Source organism: Anguilla anguilla, chromosome 12, assembly GCF_013347855.1.
Source record: "Anguilla anguilla isolate fAngAng1 chromosome 12, fAngAng1.pri, whole genome shotgun sequence".
In the NCBI taxonomy this organism is placed as follows: Eukaryota; Metazoa; Chordata; class Actinopteri; order Anguilliformes; family Anguillidae; genus Anguilla; species Anguilla anguilla.
The window spans coordinates 8,305,257-8,319,349 of NC_049212.1; the positions used below are offsets into that span (position 1 = coordinate 8,305,257).

The 14,093-nt window shown below is 50.8% G+C and overlaps 1 protein-coding gene across 3 annotated transcripts in view; it reads right to left on the minus strand.

The window, feature by feature from the left end:
• The window catches only part of sgsm2 (small G protein signaling modulator 2), a 56,579-nt gene that overhangs the window by 10,338 nt on the left and 32,148 nt on the right, over positions 1-14,093 (minus strand). For 2 of the 3 annotated variants that reach the window (XM_035384812.1, XM_035384813.1), the window contains exons 5-15: positions 13,055-13,122; positions 12,383-12,531; positions 11,782-11,916; positions 10,223-10,347; positions 9,557-9,624; positions 8,152-8,315; positions 7,151-7,283; positions 4,569-4,703; positions 1,404-1,563; positions 1,208-1,272; positions 88-233 (exon numbers count right to left, since the gene is read on the minus strand). In XM_035384812.1, coding sequence (XP_035240703.1) covers positions 88-233; positions 1,208-1,272; positions 1,404-1,563; positions 4,569-4,703; positions 7,151-7,283; positions 8,152-8,315; positions 9,557-9,624; positions 10,223-10,347; positions 11,782-11,916; positions 12,383-12,531; positions 13,055-13,122 — 1,348 coding nt within the window. The remainder of the gene's footprint in view (positions 1-87; positions 234-1,207; positions 1,273-1,403; positions 1,564-4,568; positions 4,704-7,150; positions 7,284-8,151; positions 8,316-9,556; positions 9,625-10,222; positions 10,348-11,781; positions 11,917-12,382; positions 12,532-13,054; positions 13,123-14,093) is intronic. The other variant, XM_035384814.1, reaches the window with a different exon arrangement.

The window sequence follows — 14,093 nt, forward strand, 5'->3', positions numbered from 1 at the left end:
TGTGTTTTACTGTATGCGTGCATTGGAGAAGAGGCAGTGCTGGTGCAGTGTGGCCCTCGTGTGGCGGACGGTGGTATTGCGGCTCACCTTGCGGTCCTTCTGGTACTTGCTCCAGACGTCCTTACTCAGACCGCCTGACGCCTCGCAGGGCTTGTCAGGCGGGACGATGTTGTGGTTGACCAGCGCTGACAGGTGCGTGCGCACGGTGGACAGGTGCCGACAGTACGCCAGCCCTGAGGGGGGAGAGAGAGAGAGAGACGCGCAACATCACCAAGCGCTCTGAGAAGCACCCAACACTGCCCCAACACCACCCAACACCACCCCAAAGCCACCCCAACACTACCTCAACACCACCCCAATGCCACCGCAACACTACCTCAACAACACCCCAATGCCACCACAACACCACCCCAACACCACCCCAACACTACCTCAACACCACCCCAATGCCACCCCAACACTACCTCAACACCACCCCAATGCCACCCCAACACCACCCAACACCACCCCAATACCACCCCAACACTACCTCAACACCACCCCAATGCCACCCCAACACTACCTCAACACCACCCCAATGCCACCCCAACACCACCCAACACCACCCCAATACCACCCCAACACTACCTCAACACCACCCCAATGCCTCCCCAACACTAGCTCAACAACACCCCAATGCCACCCCAACATTACCTCAACACCACCCAACACCACCCCAATGCCACCCCAACACTACCTCAACACCACCCAACACCACCCAAATGCCACCCCATCACTACCCCAGCACCACCAAACACCACCCAAATGCCACCACATTACCCCAACGCCACCAAACACCACCCCAATGCCACCCCAACACCACCTCAGTGCTACCCTGAGATCTCAATATTTAACCCTTGCGTGCACAGGGGCGCTGTTTCGATAGCAGGGGACTGTGTGAGGTTGCTGGGCAGGCTGTAATCACACTCAGTGATACCCAATATTCTGCAGGTTAGGGTTAGGGTTAGGGTTATGGTAGAGTGACCCCACGGCTGTGCTCAGGTGTACAGGTGGCACAGGTAACAGGTGAGAGGTGAGAGGTGAGAGGTAACAGGTGAGAGGTGAGAGGTGAGAGGTGAGAGGTAACAGGTGAGAGGACAGAGGAGAGAGGAGAGAGGTGAGAGGAGAGAGGAGAGAGGTGAGAGGAAACAGGTGAGAGGTCACTCACAGCCGTAAAAGGCCCTGGAGACGATCTGCCTCTTCATGTTCTGGCACAGCATCTTCAGAGGAATCCTGCAGAGAGAGTGAGCGGAGACATCAGCCCCCTCAGCAGCACACTCAATCTGCACACCTCACCCCCCCATATACACTCCCAAATCAGCACCCCAGTCAGTCCCCCCCCCCCCCCCCCCCCCCATACTGACCGGTCGTGGATGCAGGTGCAGCCGGGGGGAAGCTCGATAGACGCACTGCTGCCCCCGGTGGAGCAGGACAGGCAGGACGACATGTGGCTGCTGCACTCTCCCTGCTGCCATGACAACGGGCTTCCCCCAAAGGCCTGTCCCTCCAGCATCTCCCCATGGTCTGAGAGAGAGAGAGAGAGCGAGAGCGAGAGCAAGACAGAGAGACAGAGAGACAGAGAGAGTGAGAAAAAGCTATGTAACACTATGTTCTACATATTCAGACTTATGGTAAACCTCTCCTTCTTCAGGGCTGTTTTATGATGTAATCGGTCTGTTACATGTAACTACAGGTGCCCACTGAGCCTCAGTGCTCGGGTATTCACACAGGGCTGGCTTATTTGAACAGCCCTACCTCTATTATCACAGTGCTATTTACAGTCATACAGTACATATGCAAACCCCAAAATATGTAACCCCCAAAATAATCTCACTTCTGCAGTCACACTCTGCAAAAACGTAAAGCTGTCCCAAAATCCACCCCCAATCTTTCTCTCACTGGCTCCTCAGCTCCACCATGAGGCCAATTAAGGTACTGATCAATCTTTCCCGATTCTGATTCAAATCATTAAAATTAGTTATTTGGAGCACAATGTTTTAAAGGGTATACGTAATGTACAAGGTATACACATTTTTTGTTGCTGGAAAACACTGTAACATTGTAAAAAAAAAAAACACATTATTATCGGAACTGGAGAAGCATGCACCTGTGACAAAGGCAGCGAAATGAGACCCAAGTCAGGTGAGGCCTCATTATGATGTCACAGAATGCAGACACAACACGGGCAAACAGAAGCTTTCACAGAGTCGACCGCGAGAAGGAAACATGCTGGATGCATTTCACTGGAACAACAGAAACAGGAAACAAAAACAGGAGACGGAAGAGCATGTATTCGCAAACGCACAGGTACACACACACACACACACACACACACACACGTAAACACACAGGCACACACACACACAGGCACAAAGACAGACACACACAGACACACACACGCAAACAGGCAAACAGGCGCACACGCGCACGAACACAGACAGACAGACATACATACATACTCACACACACACACACACACACACACACACGCACGAGCGCACACATACAAACGAAAACATGAACAGCAACACGAAAAAATGCTCTTCACCTTAATTCTTCAGGTTGGAGCTGATGGCCTGTCATAAATAGCCTCTCATTGGTTGTTACAAACAAAACAAAACAAAAAACAAAAAAACAAACAAAAAAAAAAAACCGGAAGGCAGATTCGACATTCGTATCGGTTTTTCGGGTTGGCTTGTTTTTGGGCTATGTGAGTCTGAGTGCTTATTCTGGAGGCAATGTGCAACGTGTTCACAGAACGATCCATGTTTCTACTTCAGCAGAACCCCACAGACCGATGGTGATGGAAGGGAACTCGGTGAAGAATTACAGTGAACAGCATTGCACGACACAGGGCCAACACAAGGGAGAGCTAACCGAAGCAAGAGGGAAGGCTAAAGAAACACAAAAAAAAAAAATACAGAGAAGAGATTCCTTACAGGTATGCAGAAATACACACGTAATTAAAACAAAATAGAATAAAGAAGATCTCGGTGCAAATATCATGCAGAATAGTCAAGCACGTTGCAGTAGAAACGAACAAACGAACGAACGAACGAAGGAAAGCAACCCAAAGCGTAACTCACAAAGTAAGGAGGTGCCAAGCGATGCAAAAGAAGACAGCAAATAATCAAAGCATTTTCCCCCGCCCCCAGAGCCCAGACCCAACAGTGCTGTGAGGAGAGGCCACCGCCCCCTCCTGACCTCTGACCTCTGACACAAACACAAACCCTTAAAAGGGCAGCCGGAGCTGTTTTTACGGACGCCAAGGGAAGGTGTTTCAGCTTGGACACGCCGTGCTAGACTAGTCTTTGGCCTGGCACACCCAGCTAAGCACTTCCTGGGTTTCACATCAAGATTAAGATCTCTGTTTGAGTGGCGTTCGGTCTCGGGCCGGCCTTTCATCCTGAACGTTCCGGATCTTGCGTCCTCAACCTGACCGCACATTCGCTTGCATAGAAGAGAGAGAGGGGGAGAGAGAGAGAGAGAGAGAAAGGGAGAGACGGAGAGAGGAGGATCCAGGTGTTTTTGGGAAATTTGGAACGAGGGCACTGAGATGAGACACACTCTGGGCAGAAGCTGATCTCACGGTGGGGGGGGGGGTGGCAGGGGGGGTGGGGGGCATCGCGTGACACGGTGGAGAAGTGAGGACCGTGAGGAGGTGACTCACTTTAAAATGGGCAAACAAACACGCGGTCGAGGCGCGGTCGGGGCGTTTGGAGGTGGTACACAAGCCAGGTGACCAAGTACGGTCAAAGGGTTTAGAACATCGGCAAATTCCCTTCAATTACGAAAAAAAAAAGGGGGAGATTGTTCCTCAGCCTGGCACAATATGAAAATGCCATTCAGAGCTAAATATGCTACATTAGCCCTAATGGTTCAACTGCTGGACAGAGATAAAGCACAAACTTTGAAAGGTAGAAAACGTCTAATCACATTGAGATGGGCAACTGTATGCCGGTAATAGTGTACAGGTGCGGTTTAGGGCATTACCGATTCAGGTAAAGTAAGTAAACCAAGCAACCTTCTGCACCTGCCCCAAGCGACCCTCTACACCTGCCCCCGGCAACCCTCTCCAACTGCCCCCAGCAACCCTCTCCAACTGCCCCCAGCAACCCTCTCCAACTGCCCCCAGCAGCCCGCTTCACCCCCAGGGACCCGCTCCACCCTCAGCAACCCTCTCCACCCTCAGTGACCCTCTCCACGTGCAGCTGTCAAATGTGCTCAGCTCCTCCACACTCCCTAATAGTCTCTCCCACCCTCTCAAATTCAAATTCAAATTCAAGTTTCTTGACTGGCGAGTACAAATTCCTGAAGCACATAACAATCGCAGCAAAACAAAGCAAACTCTCTCTTCATCTCTATCCCTCTCTCTCTCTCTCTCCCTCTCCCTCCCCCTCGGTCACTCCGTCACCCAGTCTCGGCGGGAGCTGCCATGGCAACGCGGCGCTCCGCTCTCCCGATTGGCTCCCCGCAGCACTGTTGGGTGGGGGTGAGGTGAGCAGGGTCTGGTGTTGGGAGATAAAAACCTTTCATGGCATTTGAGTCTGTGAGGTTCCGCGAGCAGATCATTGAGATCATTGCGTGAAGTCTATCTTCCTCCTCCTCGTCGTCGTCCAGCGAGGGCGCGCGACTGCCCGTCGTGTGGTGGTAGTTTATAGTGACTGCTCGGGCAATAAGAGAACACAGTTTAGCACCCTCCAAAGAGAGCCTCCTCACTCACTCGCCACTCATTCAATACTCACTCACAACTCACTAATTACTGACCACTCACAACTCATTAATTACTGACCACTCACAACTCACTAAGTACTGACTACTCACTCACAACTCACTGATTACTGACCACTCACAACTCACTAATTACTGACTACTCATTCACAACTCACTGATTACTCACCACTCACAACTCACTAATTACTGACCACTCACAACTCACTAATTACTGACTACTCACTCACAACTCACTGATTACTCACCACTCACAACTCACTAATTACTGACCACTCACAACTCACTAATTACTGACTACTCACTCACAACTCACTGATTACTGACCACTCACAACTCACTGATTACTGACCACTCACAACTCACTAATTACTGACTACTCACTCACAACTCACTGATTACTGACCACTCACAACTCACTAATTACTGACTACTCACAACTCACTAATTACATTACATTACAGGCATTTAGCAGACGCTCTTATCCAGAGCGACTGACTTTATTTAATTACTGACTACTCACTCTCAACTCACTGATTACTGACTACTCACTCACAACTCACTAATTACTGACTGCTCACTCACAACTTTCTAATTACTGACTGCTCACTCACAAATCGCTAATTAGTGACCACTCACAACTTACTAATTACTGACTACTCACTCACAACTCACTGATTACTGACTATTCACTCACAACTCACTGATTACTGACTACTCACTCACAACTCACTAATTACTGACTGCTCACTCACAACTCGCTAATTACTGATTGCTCACAACTCACTAATTACTGACTGCTCACTCACAAATCGCTAATTAGTGACCACTCACACCTCACTAATTACAGACTACTCACTCACAACTCACTAATTACTGACTACTCACTCACAACTCACTGATTACTGACTACTCACTCACAACTCACTGATTACTGACCACTCACTCACAACTCACAAATTACTGACTACTCACTCACAACTCACTAATTACTGACTACTCACTCACAACTCACTGATTACTGACTATTCACTCACAACTCACTGATTACTGACTACTCACTCACAACTCACTAATTACTGACTGCTCACTCACAACTCGCTAATTACTGATTGCTCACAACTCACTAATTACTGACTGCTCACTCACAAATCGCTAATTAGTGACCACTCACACCTCACTAATTACAGACTACTCACTCACAACTCACTAATTACTGACTACTCACTCACAACTCACTGATTACTGACTACTCACTCACAACTCACTGATTACTGACCACTCACTCACAACTCACGAATTACTGACTACTCACTCACAACTCACTAATTACTGACTTCTCACTCACAACTCACCAATTACTGACTACTCACAACTGAGTAATTACTGACCACTCACACCTCACTAATTACAGACTACTCACTCACAACTCAGTAATTAGTGAGTTGTGAGTGAGTAGTCTGTAATTACTGACTACTCACTCACAAGTCACTAATTACTGACAAACTCACTCACAACTCACTAATTACTGACTACTCACTCACACTGACTGCTCGCTCAGGATTTGCTAACACACTCACTGCAACACTCAACTCAGTCTCATATTCACACATAACACACACACTTCCACTCTCTCTCGCTCACACACATCTCTGAGGTTCCTCTCTCTGCTGCTCCCCAGCACATGGGGGTCTCCCTACACTGTAATGGGGTGCAATGTCCCCTGACAACTTCCTCTGTGGTTCCAAAACAAAAATCTTCCATGTCAAACACAGACCCAGCTGGGTCCTGATTGGTAAGATTCAGGAACAGTATAATTGGTCACGATTCAGGAAGAGCAGCATGGGACTCTAGAGGGAGACTACAGAACTGTTTTCATGCACAGGTGTAAGAGTGACTGAGCCACTGGTCCCCACACGCAGACCTCTTCCTGCCAACACCCTGCCAAGCCCCGCCCAGCCCCACCCAGCCCCACCCCGCCCAGCCCCACCCAGCCCCACCACCCAGCCCCACCCAGCCCCACCCCACCCAGCCCCACCCAGCCCCACCCCACCCAGCCCCACCACCCAGCTCCACCAAGCCCCACCCCACCCAGCCCTACCCAGCCCCACCACCCAGCCCCACCCCACCCAGCTCCACCCAGCCCCACCCAGCCCCACCACCCAGCCCCACCCAGCCCCACCCCACCCAGCCCCACCCAGCCCCACCCCACCCAGCCCCACCACCCAGCTCCACCAAGCCCCACCCCACCCAGCCCTACCCCACCCTGCCCCGCCCAGCCCCACCCGGCCCCACCACCCAGCCCCACTCGGCCCCGCCCGGCCATCCCCCGCGCAGGCCCGCTTGCCCACGGTGTGATGTCATTGGCCCACAGACTCACTGGACTCGTGGCGGTGGCCAGGGTAGACGATGCGGAAGACGTAGTCAGCAGCCACCTCCTCCTCTCTCCCCACCTCCTCCCCCCCAAGACGGGCCGTACTGTTCCTCTTCCTCAGCTTGGGGAAGACCTTACCCTGCAGAACACACACACACACACACGCACACACACACACACACACACACACGCACACACCCATATGCACATACACACACACACACACACACCCATACACACATACACACACACACCCATATACACGTACACACACACACACACACACACACACACGCACACACACGCACACGCACACAGGTGCACACACACGTACACACACGCGCACACCCACACACACACGCACACGCACACACACACACACACACACACGCACACATGCATGAATCTGGCTTGTCCTCCACAGCAGCACCTTTGTGTGTGTCCCTAACGGGCCCGTTTCTAAAAAGCTGGTCTCAGACATGCTGGCTGGTCTCAGACATGCTGGGTGGACTCAGACATGCTGGCTGGTCTCAGACAGGTTAGTTTTTAACTGGCCCGGTCTCCAGTGGGCTGGTCTCTAACAGGCTCAGTGTGTCAGTGTGCAGACAGGCCCGCAGTGGAGCACGGGGGGGGGGGGGGGGGGGGGGGGTCTGGCCTAATTAATCTGTGGGGACAGCGTGTCCGTCTCTGGTCCAGTGAAAGCCAGCCCGCCAGCGCTCCACAGGCCCGTCTGAGGGGCTCAGCTCCCCTAATGTGTGCACTCCGCACCACTCCCTCTAATGCCGGGGAGTCACTGATTACTGGCATTTACTGATTAATCAGGAAACGCTGCTGCAGACCGTCGCTACGGCAACAAGTGATCGGCTTTTTAGCTGCACGCAGCCCTCTGAGCCACTGAGGACCTGAGAAACGAGCGATTCGTTATTCATGAGGACAAGGCACGCCCCTAATTTGGGTACGCCACCTTAGCGAGCACAGGCAGGCGGTCAGAGGGGGCGTGGCCTCACCTTGCCCCGCTGGGACCAGAGGGGGGGCTCCAGCTGCCCGCGGGGGAGCAGGCCGCTCTCCAGGCAGGACAGGAAGGCCAGCAGGTGTCCCCCGGGGGGGAAGTGCAAGGGGGGGCGCTGGATGCCGTCCTGGCTCACCAGCACCAGGGTGCCCCCAGAGTCCGCTGGAGAAAGGGACAGACACACCTCAGGCCAGGTACTCACATACAGACACACCTTACAACAGGTACTCACATACAGACACACCTTACAACAGGTACTCACATACAGACACACCTCAGGCCAGGTACTCACATACAGACACACCTCAGGCCAGGTACTCACATACAGACACACCTTACAACAGGTACTCACATAAAGACACACCTTACAACAGGTACTCACATACAGACACACCTTACACCAGGTACTCACATACAGACACATCTTACACCAGGTACTCACATACAGACACACCTTACACCAGGTACTCACATACAGACACACCTTACACCAGGTACTCACATACAGACACACCTTACACCAGGTACTCACATACAGACACACCTCAGGCCAGGTACTCACATACAGACACATCTTACAACAGGTACTCACATACAGACACACCTTACACCAGGTACTCACATACAGACACATCTTACACCAGGTACTCACATACAGACACACCTTACACCAGGTACTCACATACAGACACACCTTACACCAGGTACTCACATACAGACACACCTTACACCAGGTACTCACATACAGACACACCTCAGGCCAGGTACTCACATACAGACACACCTCACAACAGGTACTCACATACAGACACACCTTACAACAGGTACACACATACAGACACACCTCAGGCCAGGTACTCACATACAGACACACCTCACAACAGGTACTCACATACAGACACACCTTACAACAGGTACACACATACAGACACACCTCAGGCCAGGTACTCACATACAGACATACCTCACAACAGGTACTCACATACAGACACACCTCAGGCCAGGTACTCACATACAGACACACCTCACAACAGGTACTCACATACAGACACACCTTACACCAGGTACTCACATACAGACACACCTCAGGCCAGGTACTCACATACAGACATACCTCACAACAGGTACTCACATACAGACACACTTCAGGTCAGGTACCCACATACAGACACACCTTAAAACAGGTAGCACATATATACACACCTTACACCAGGAACTCACATACAGACACACCTCACTACAGGTACTCACATACAGACATACCTCACGAGAGGTACGCACATACAGACACATCTTACACCAGGTACTCACATACAGACACACCTCACGACATGTACAGATTCAAAGCGAGAGTCGCAGATGATGCAGACGGCCACCAGGGGGCGCTGTGCTGCGGCACTCACCTCGCTGATGACAGTGGAGGCACACGATCTGGCGGATAGGCACAGTCAGAGCATAGTCCCAGTATATACTGAGGGAGAGAGAGAGCGAGGGAGAGAGAGGGAGAGAGAGAGGGAAAGAGAAAGAGAGAGAGAGGGGGAGAGGAAGAGGGAGAGAGACAGAGAGAGGGAGAGGGAGAGAGAGCGAGAGAGGAGGAGAGAGAGAGCGAGGGAGAGAGGAAGAGAGAGGGAGAGAGGGAAAGAGAGAGAGAGGGAGAGGAAGAGAGGGAGAGAGAGGGAGAGAGAGAGGGAAAGAGAAAGAGAGAGAGAGAGGGAGAAAGCAACAGGAATGGAGAATGGAGGGGAGAGGCAGAGAGATATTTTAGTGATTCTATCATTTAATTTAGTGTTTATTATTTAAATATCAGTTTCTTTACAAGTTTACATTTCTGTCCTCTACAGTCTACAGTATACCATGGATACTCAAATCTGGACCTCGAATCCAAATCCAGCCCTGGTTTTCTTTTCCCCCTTGGTAACTAACGAGGCGATTAGTGCGACTGATTGGCCAGACTCTCTTCACACCTGACCCCCAGGTAAAGGGAGCGTGGAACACCAGCAGCTCTAGGACCCTGAGGGCCGTGATTTGAGCGACGATGCGTTCAGAATCGTGTGGGCGGGGCCCAGCACCTGTTCTCCAGGTGGCAGTCTCCCAGCGTTCCATTGATCAGCTGATTTGGGGTCCACTTGAGGGTGAGGTTCTCCCCCGCCTGGTGGAGAGAGAGGTACCCCCGCAAAACCTCCATGTCTTTCTTCTGCAGAGAGAGATAGAGAGCGAGAGAGCAACAGCAGAAGCAGGAGAGAGACAGAGGGAGAGAGGGATTATTTTATTATTATTATTCTTCTTATTGTTATTATATAGCCTACTCGCTGTGGCCATTACCACACTGTTAATTGCATTGTTGTCGTTACCACAATGTTGTTTGTATTTCACTGTCGTTTGTATTCCTATTCCTGTTTGTGTGTGTACGCTTTGGCAATAAGTACAAATGCATTTCATGCCAATAAAGCATTTTTTGAATTTGAATTTGAATTTGAGAGAGGGAGACAGGGAAAGACGAGGCAGAAACGAGGGAGAGGTGATGTACAGTACGGAGCAGCTGAAATATGGCCGCCCCCCGCGCGGGGTGGGGAGGCCCGGCGGCTGCCGCGGGATTTAACCGCCCCGCTTCACGCCGAAACTCAATTAGGAATAAATTTCCCTCTCGCAGCAGGGCTGGATCATTTACAGCATCGACTGCGAGAACCGCCGTCCGTCAAGCAAAGCTGCCAGCCAGCAGCTGAGCTCAGCATATCCGCTTCCAAACAACCGCGCCGAGGAGACAGTCAGTCAGTCGCCGGATTTATTACCACTGTTCTCCGCGCGCGTCTACGCCATAATCGCCCTGCCCCGCCCCCCGTCAACATCACTAATAATCCTGCCATTGACCGCGCTGGTATCATACCTGTATCTGTAGAAACAGGTGTGAGAGAGGAGGAGGGCAGAGAGAGAAAGGGAGCGAGAGAATAAGGGAGGGAGCCGGAAGAGGAGAGTGTTTCCTGTTTCCTGTTTCCCGGCTCACACCCGGGCCATGGTCTATTAATCACAGTCTTATTAATATTCATGATTACAGAAACTGATTAATATTCATAACTCCCCCAGGTCTGCTGGTATGGATTTCTGCTAGAGGGGGGGTGGAGGGTCACTGACCCGGGTTTAAGCTGTGAGGGGGGTCACTGGGGGGTCAGATTAAAGCAGCCCACACACAAGCATGTGTGGATCCTGTATGGTTGTGCACATACCTCTACGCTGTGTTTCACCTCACTCTGTGTGTGCAGGTCTACCTGTGTATGTGTGAGTGTGTGTGCATGCAGTATGTGTGTGAGTGTGTGTGTGTGTGTGTGCATGCTGCATGTGTGTGTGTGTATGCATGCTGTGTGTGTGTATGGATGCATGCTGTATGTGTGTGTGTGTATGCATGCTGTGTGTGTGTGTGTGTATGGATGCATGCTGTATGTGTGTGTGTGTGTGTGTGTGTGAGTGTGTGTGCATGCGGTATGTGTGTGTGTGTGAGTATGTGTGCATGCAGTATGTGTGTGAGTGTGTGTGTGTGTGTGTGCTGTATGTGTGTGTGTGCATGCATGCTGTATGTGTGTGTGTGTATGCATGCTGTGTGTGTGTGTGTGTGAGTGTGTGTGTTCTGGCTCACCGGCTGCACCAGCACGTTGTTCTTGCCGTAGAGCAGGTGTGTTCGTGAGTTCTGGTGCAGCGACTCCACGTATTCACGCGCCGACGCAGCGAACCTGTCCTCCGACATGCTGCCGCTGGACTGCCGCTTCCGGATCTGGGAGGAGAGGAAACGCCGTTACAACGTCACAGCAACATCACAGCAACGTCACAGCAACGTCACAGCAACATAACAATAATGCCACATGAATACAAAGACAACTTCACATAAAGATAACAACAACATCACAGCAAAATAATGACAACGTCTCAGCAACGTAACAACAATGTTACAGCAACATAATGACAACACCACGTCAACATTACAACAACGTCACAGCAACATAACGACGTCATAGCAACATAACGACAACAATAGCAATGTGTGTCAACATCACATCAATATCATAACAACATGACATGAAGGAGGTGAAGCAGGGAAGGCTGGGGCAGCGCAGGACGGGGCGCGGTAGGGTAGGACAGGACAGGGCAGGGCAGGGTGGGGCAGGGCGGGGCAGGGCAGGGTGGAGCAGGGCGAGGCAGGGCAGGGTGGGGCGGGGCAGGGCGGGGCAGGGCATTCTCACCCCCAGGGCGGGCCTCCTGCTGGGCGAGGGGTCCTGGCCCCGGTGGGCCCCGTGGATCCGGTGTCTCTGGACCAGCTCATTGGCTGACGGGTCGGTCCAGAAGTGATCCGAGGTTTTTAACTTGGTGTACTCCAGCGCACAAGGCCCAACTGAGGAGGGAGGGGCGAGGAGACAAAGACAGAAAAAAACGAGAGAGAGAGAGAGTGAGAGAGGGAGAGACGGAGGATAGGAGTGAGAAGTATGCAAGGTGGAAACAAAGATTATAGCCACACCAAACATATGGGGCATATTTTTCCCCCAAATCCTTATTGCAATTATAATTTTTATTTCAAAGACAACAACAACAATAACATAATTAAACGATTATTATATTAGAAGACATTTTAAGAGGTGTTATATGTCCATTGCAGGTGCATTCCACATCTCCCAGAAGTGTGTTGCAGTTGTGTTGAAGGTGCGTTACAGGTATGTTGCAGGTGCGTAAGAGGTGAGTTGTAGATGCTTTATAGGTGCATTACAGGTGCATTATAGGTGTGTTATAGATGCATTATAGATGCGTTATAGATGCATAATAGGTGCGTTATAGGTGAATTATAGATGTGTTATGGGTGTGTTGTAGGTGCTTTCTAGGTGCGTTGTAGGTGTGTTCAGGGGGAGAGGAGAATGACTCACCCAGCAGAGCTGCCAGGATGGGACCACAGACCAAGTCGTGCATCAGAGCTTCCTTCTCGTAGTACTGACTGCAGAGAGACGACAGACCAACACTCAGTACAGACACCTCACCCCCCTGCACAGAGCAACACTCAGTACAGACACCTCACCCCCCTGCACAGAGCAACACTCAGTACAGACACCTCACCCCCCTGCACAGACCAACACTCAGTACAGACACCTCACCCCCCTGCACAGACCAACACTCAGTATAGACACCTCACCCCCGCACAAAGCAACACTCAGTACAGACACCTCACCCCCGCACAGAGCAACACTCAGTACAGACACCTCACCCCCCTGCCCAGAGCAACACTCACCACAAATACATCACCACCACCCCCTACATTCGACTTCAATAGTGGTGTGTTGGTCTTGAACAATTCGTTCTTTTTTGAACAAATTTTTTTTGGGTGAACAAAACGTACTGACTCGCCTCCCAAAGATTTATTCGTTTTGGCTCAGCTCTCAGTTAAGTTGCGAACTTACAATTTGCTGAAGCTGCAGCTACTCTTATTTAACTCTCACGTTCACCATTGGGCTGTGTGCTAGCAATTAGCCAACGACAGCACTGATCCACCTGAACGGGGCGTGCTCTCTGCGTCACTGCATGACTCTCGTCACTATAAAACCAAAGACAATAAACTATCAAAATGTAAGCGACTGGTATATGCCTAAAGGGATGTTTTAGCATTTGCACTGTAGGCATTGCAAATACTATCCGTGTCATTAAATAAATGATGTGAAATCGCTTGTGTGCTACGGTGCTGGAGCGGAAGCCCTTCACACCGGTCTTTTGTTTGTTTCGTTCAAATTCGTTCAAAGTTCAAAAGACTCAAATGAACAAGATGAACTGAATGTGCTCAATGCACTGAATGACTCAAATGAACAAAATGAACTGAATGTATTGAATGACTCAAATGAACAAAATGTACCGAATGTATTAAATGACTCAAATGAACAAAATGTACCGAATGTATTAAATGACTCAAATGAACAA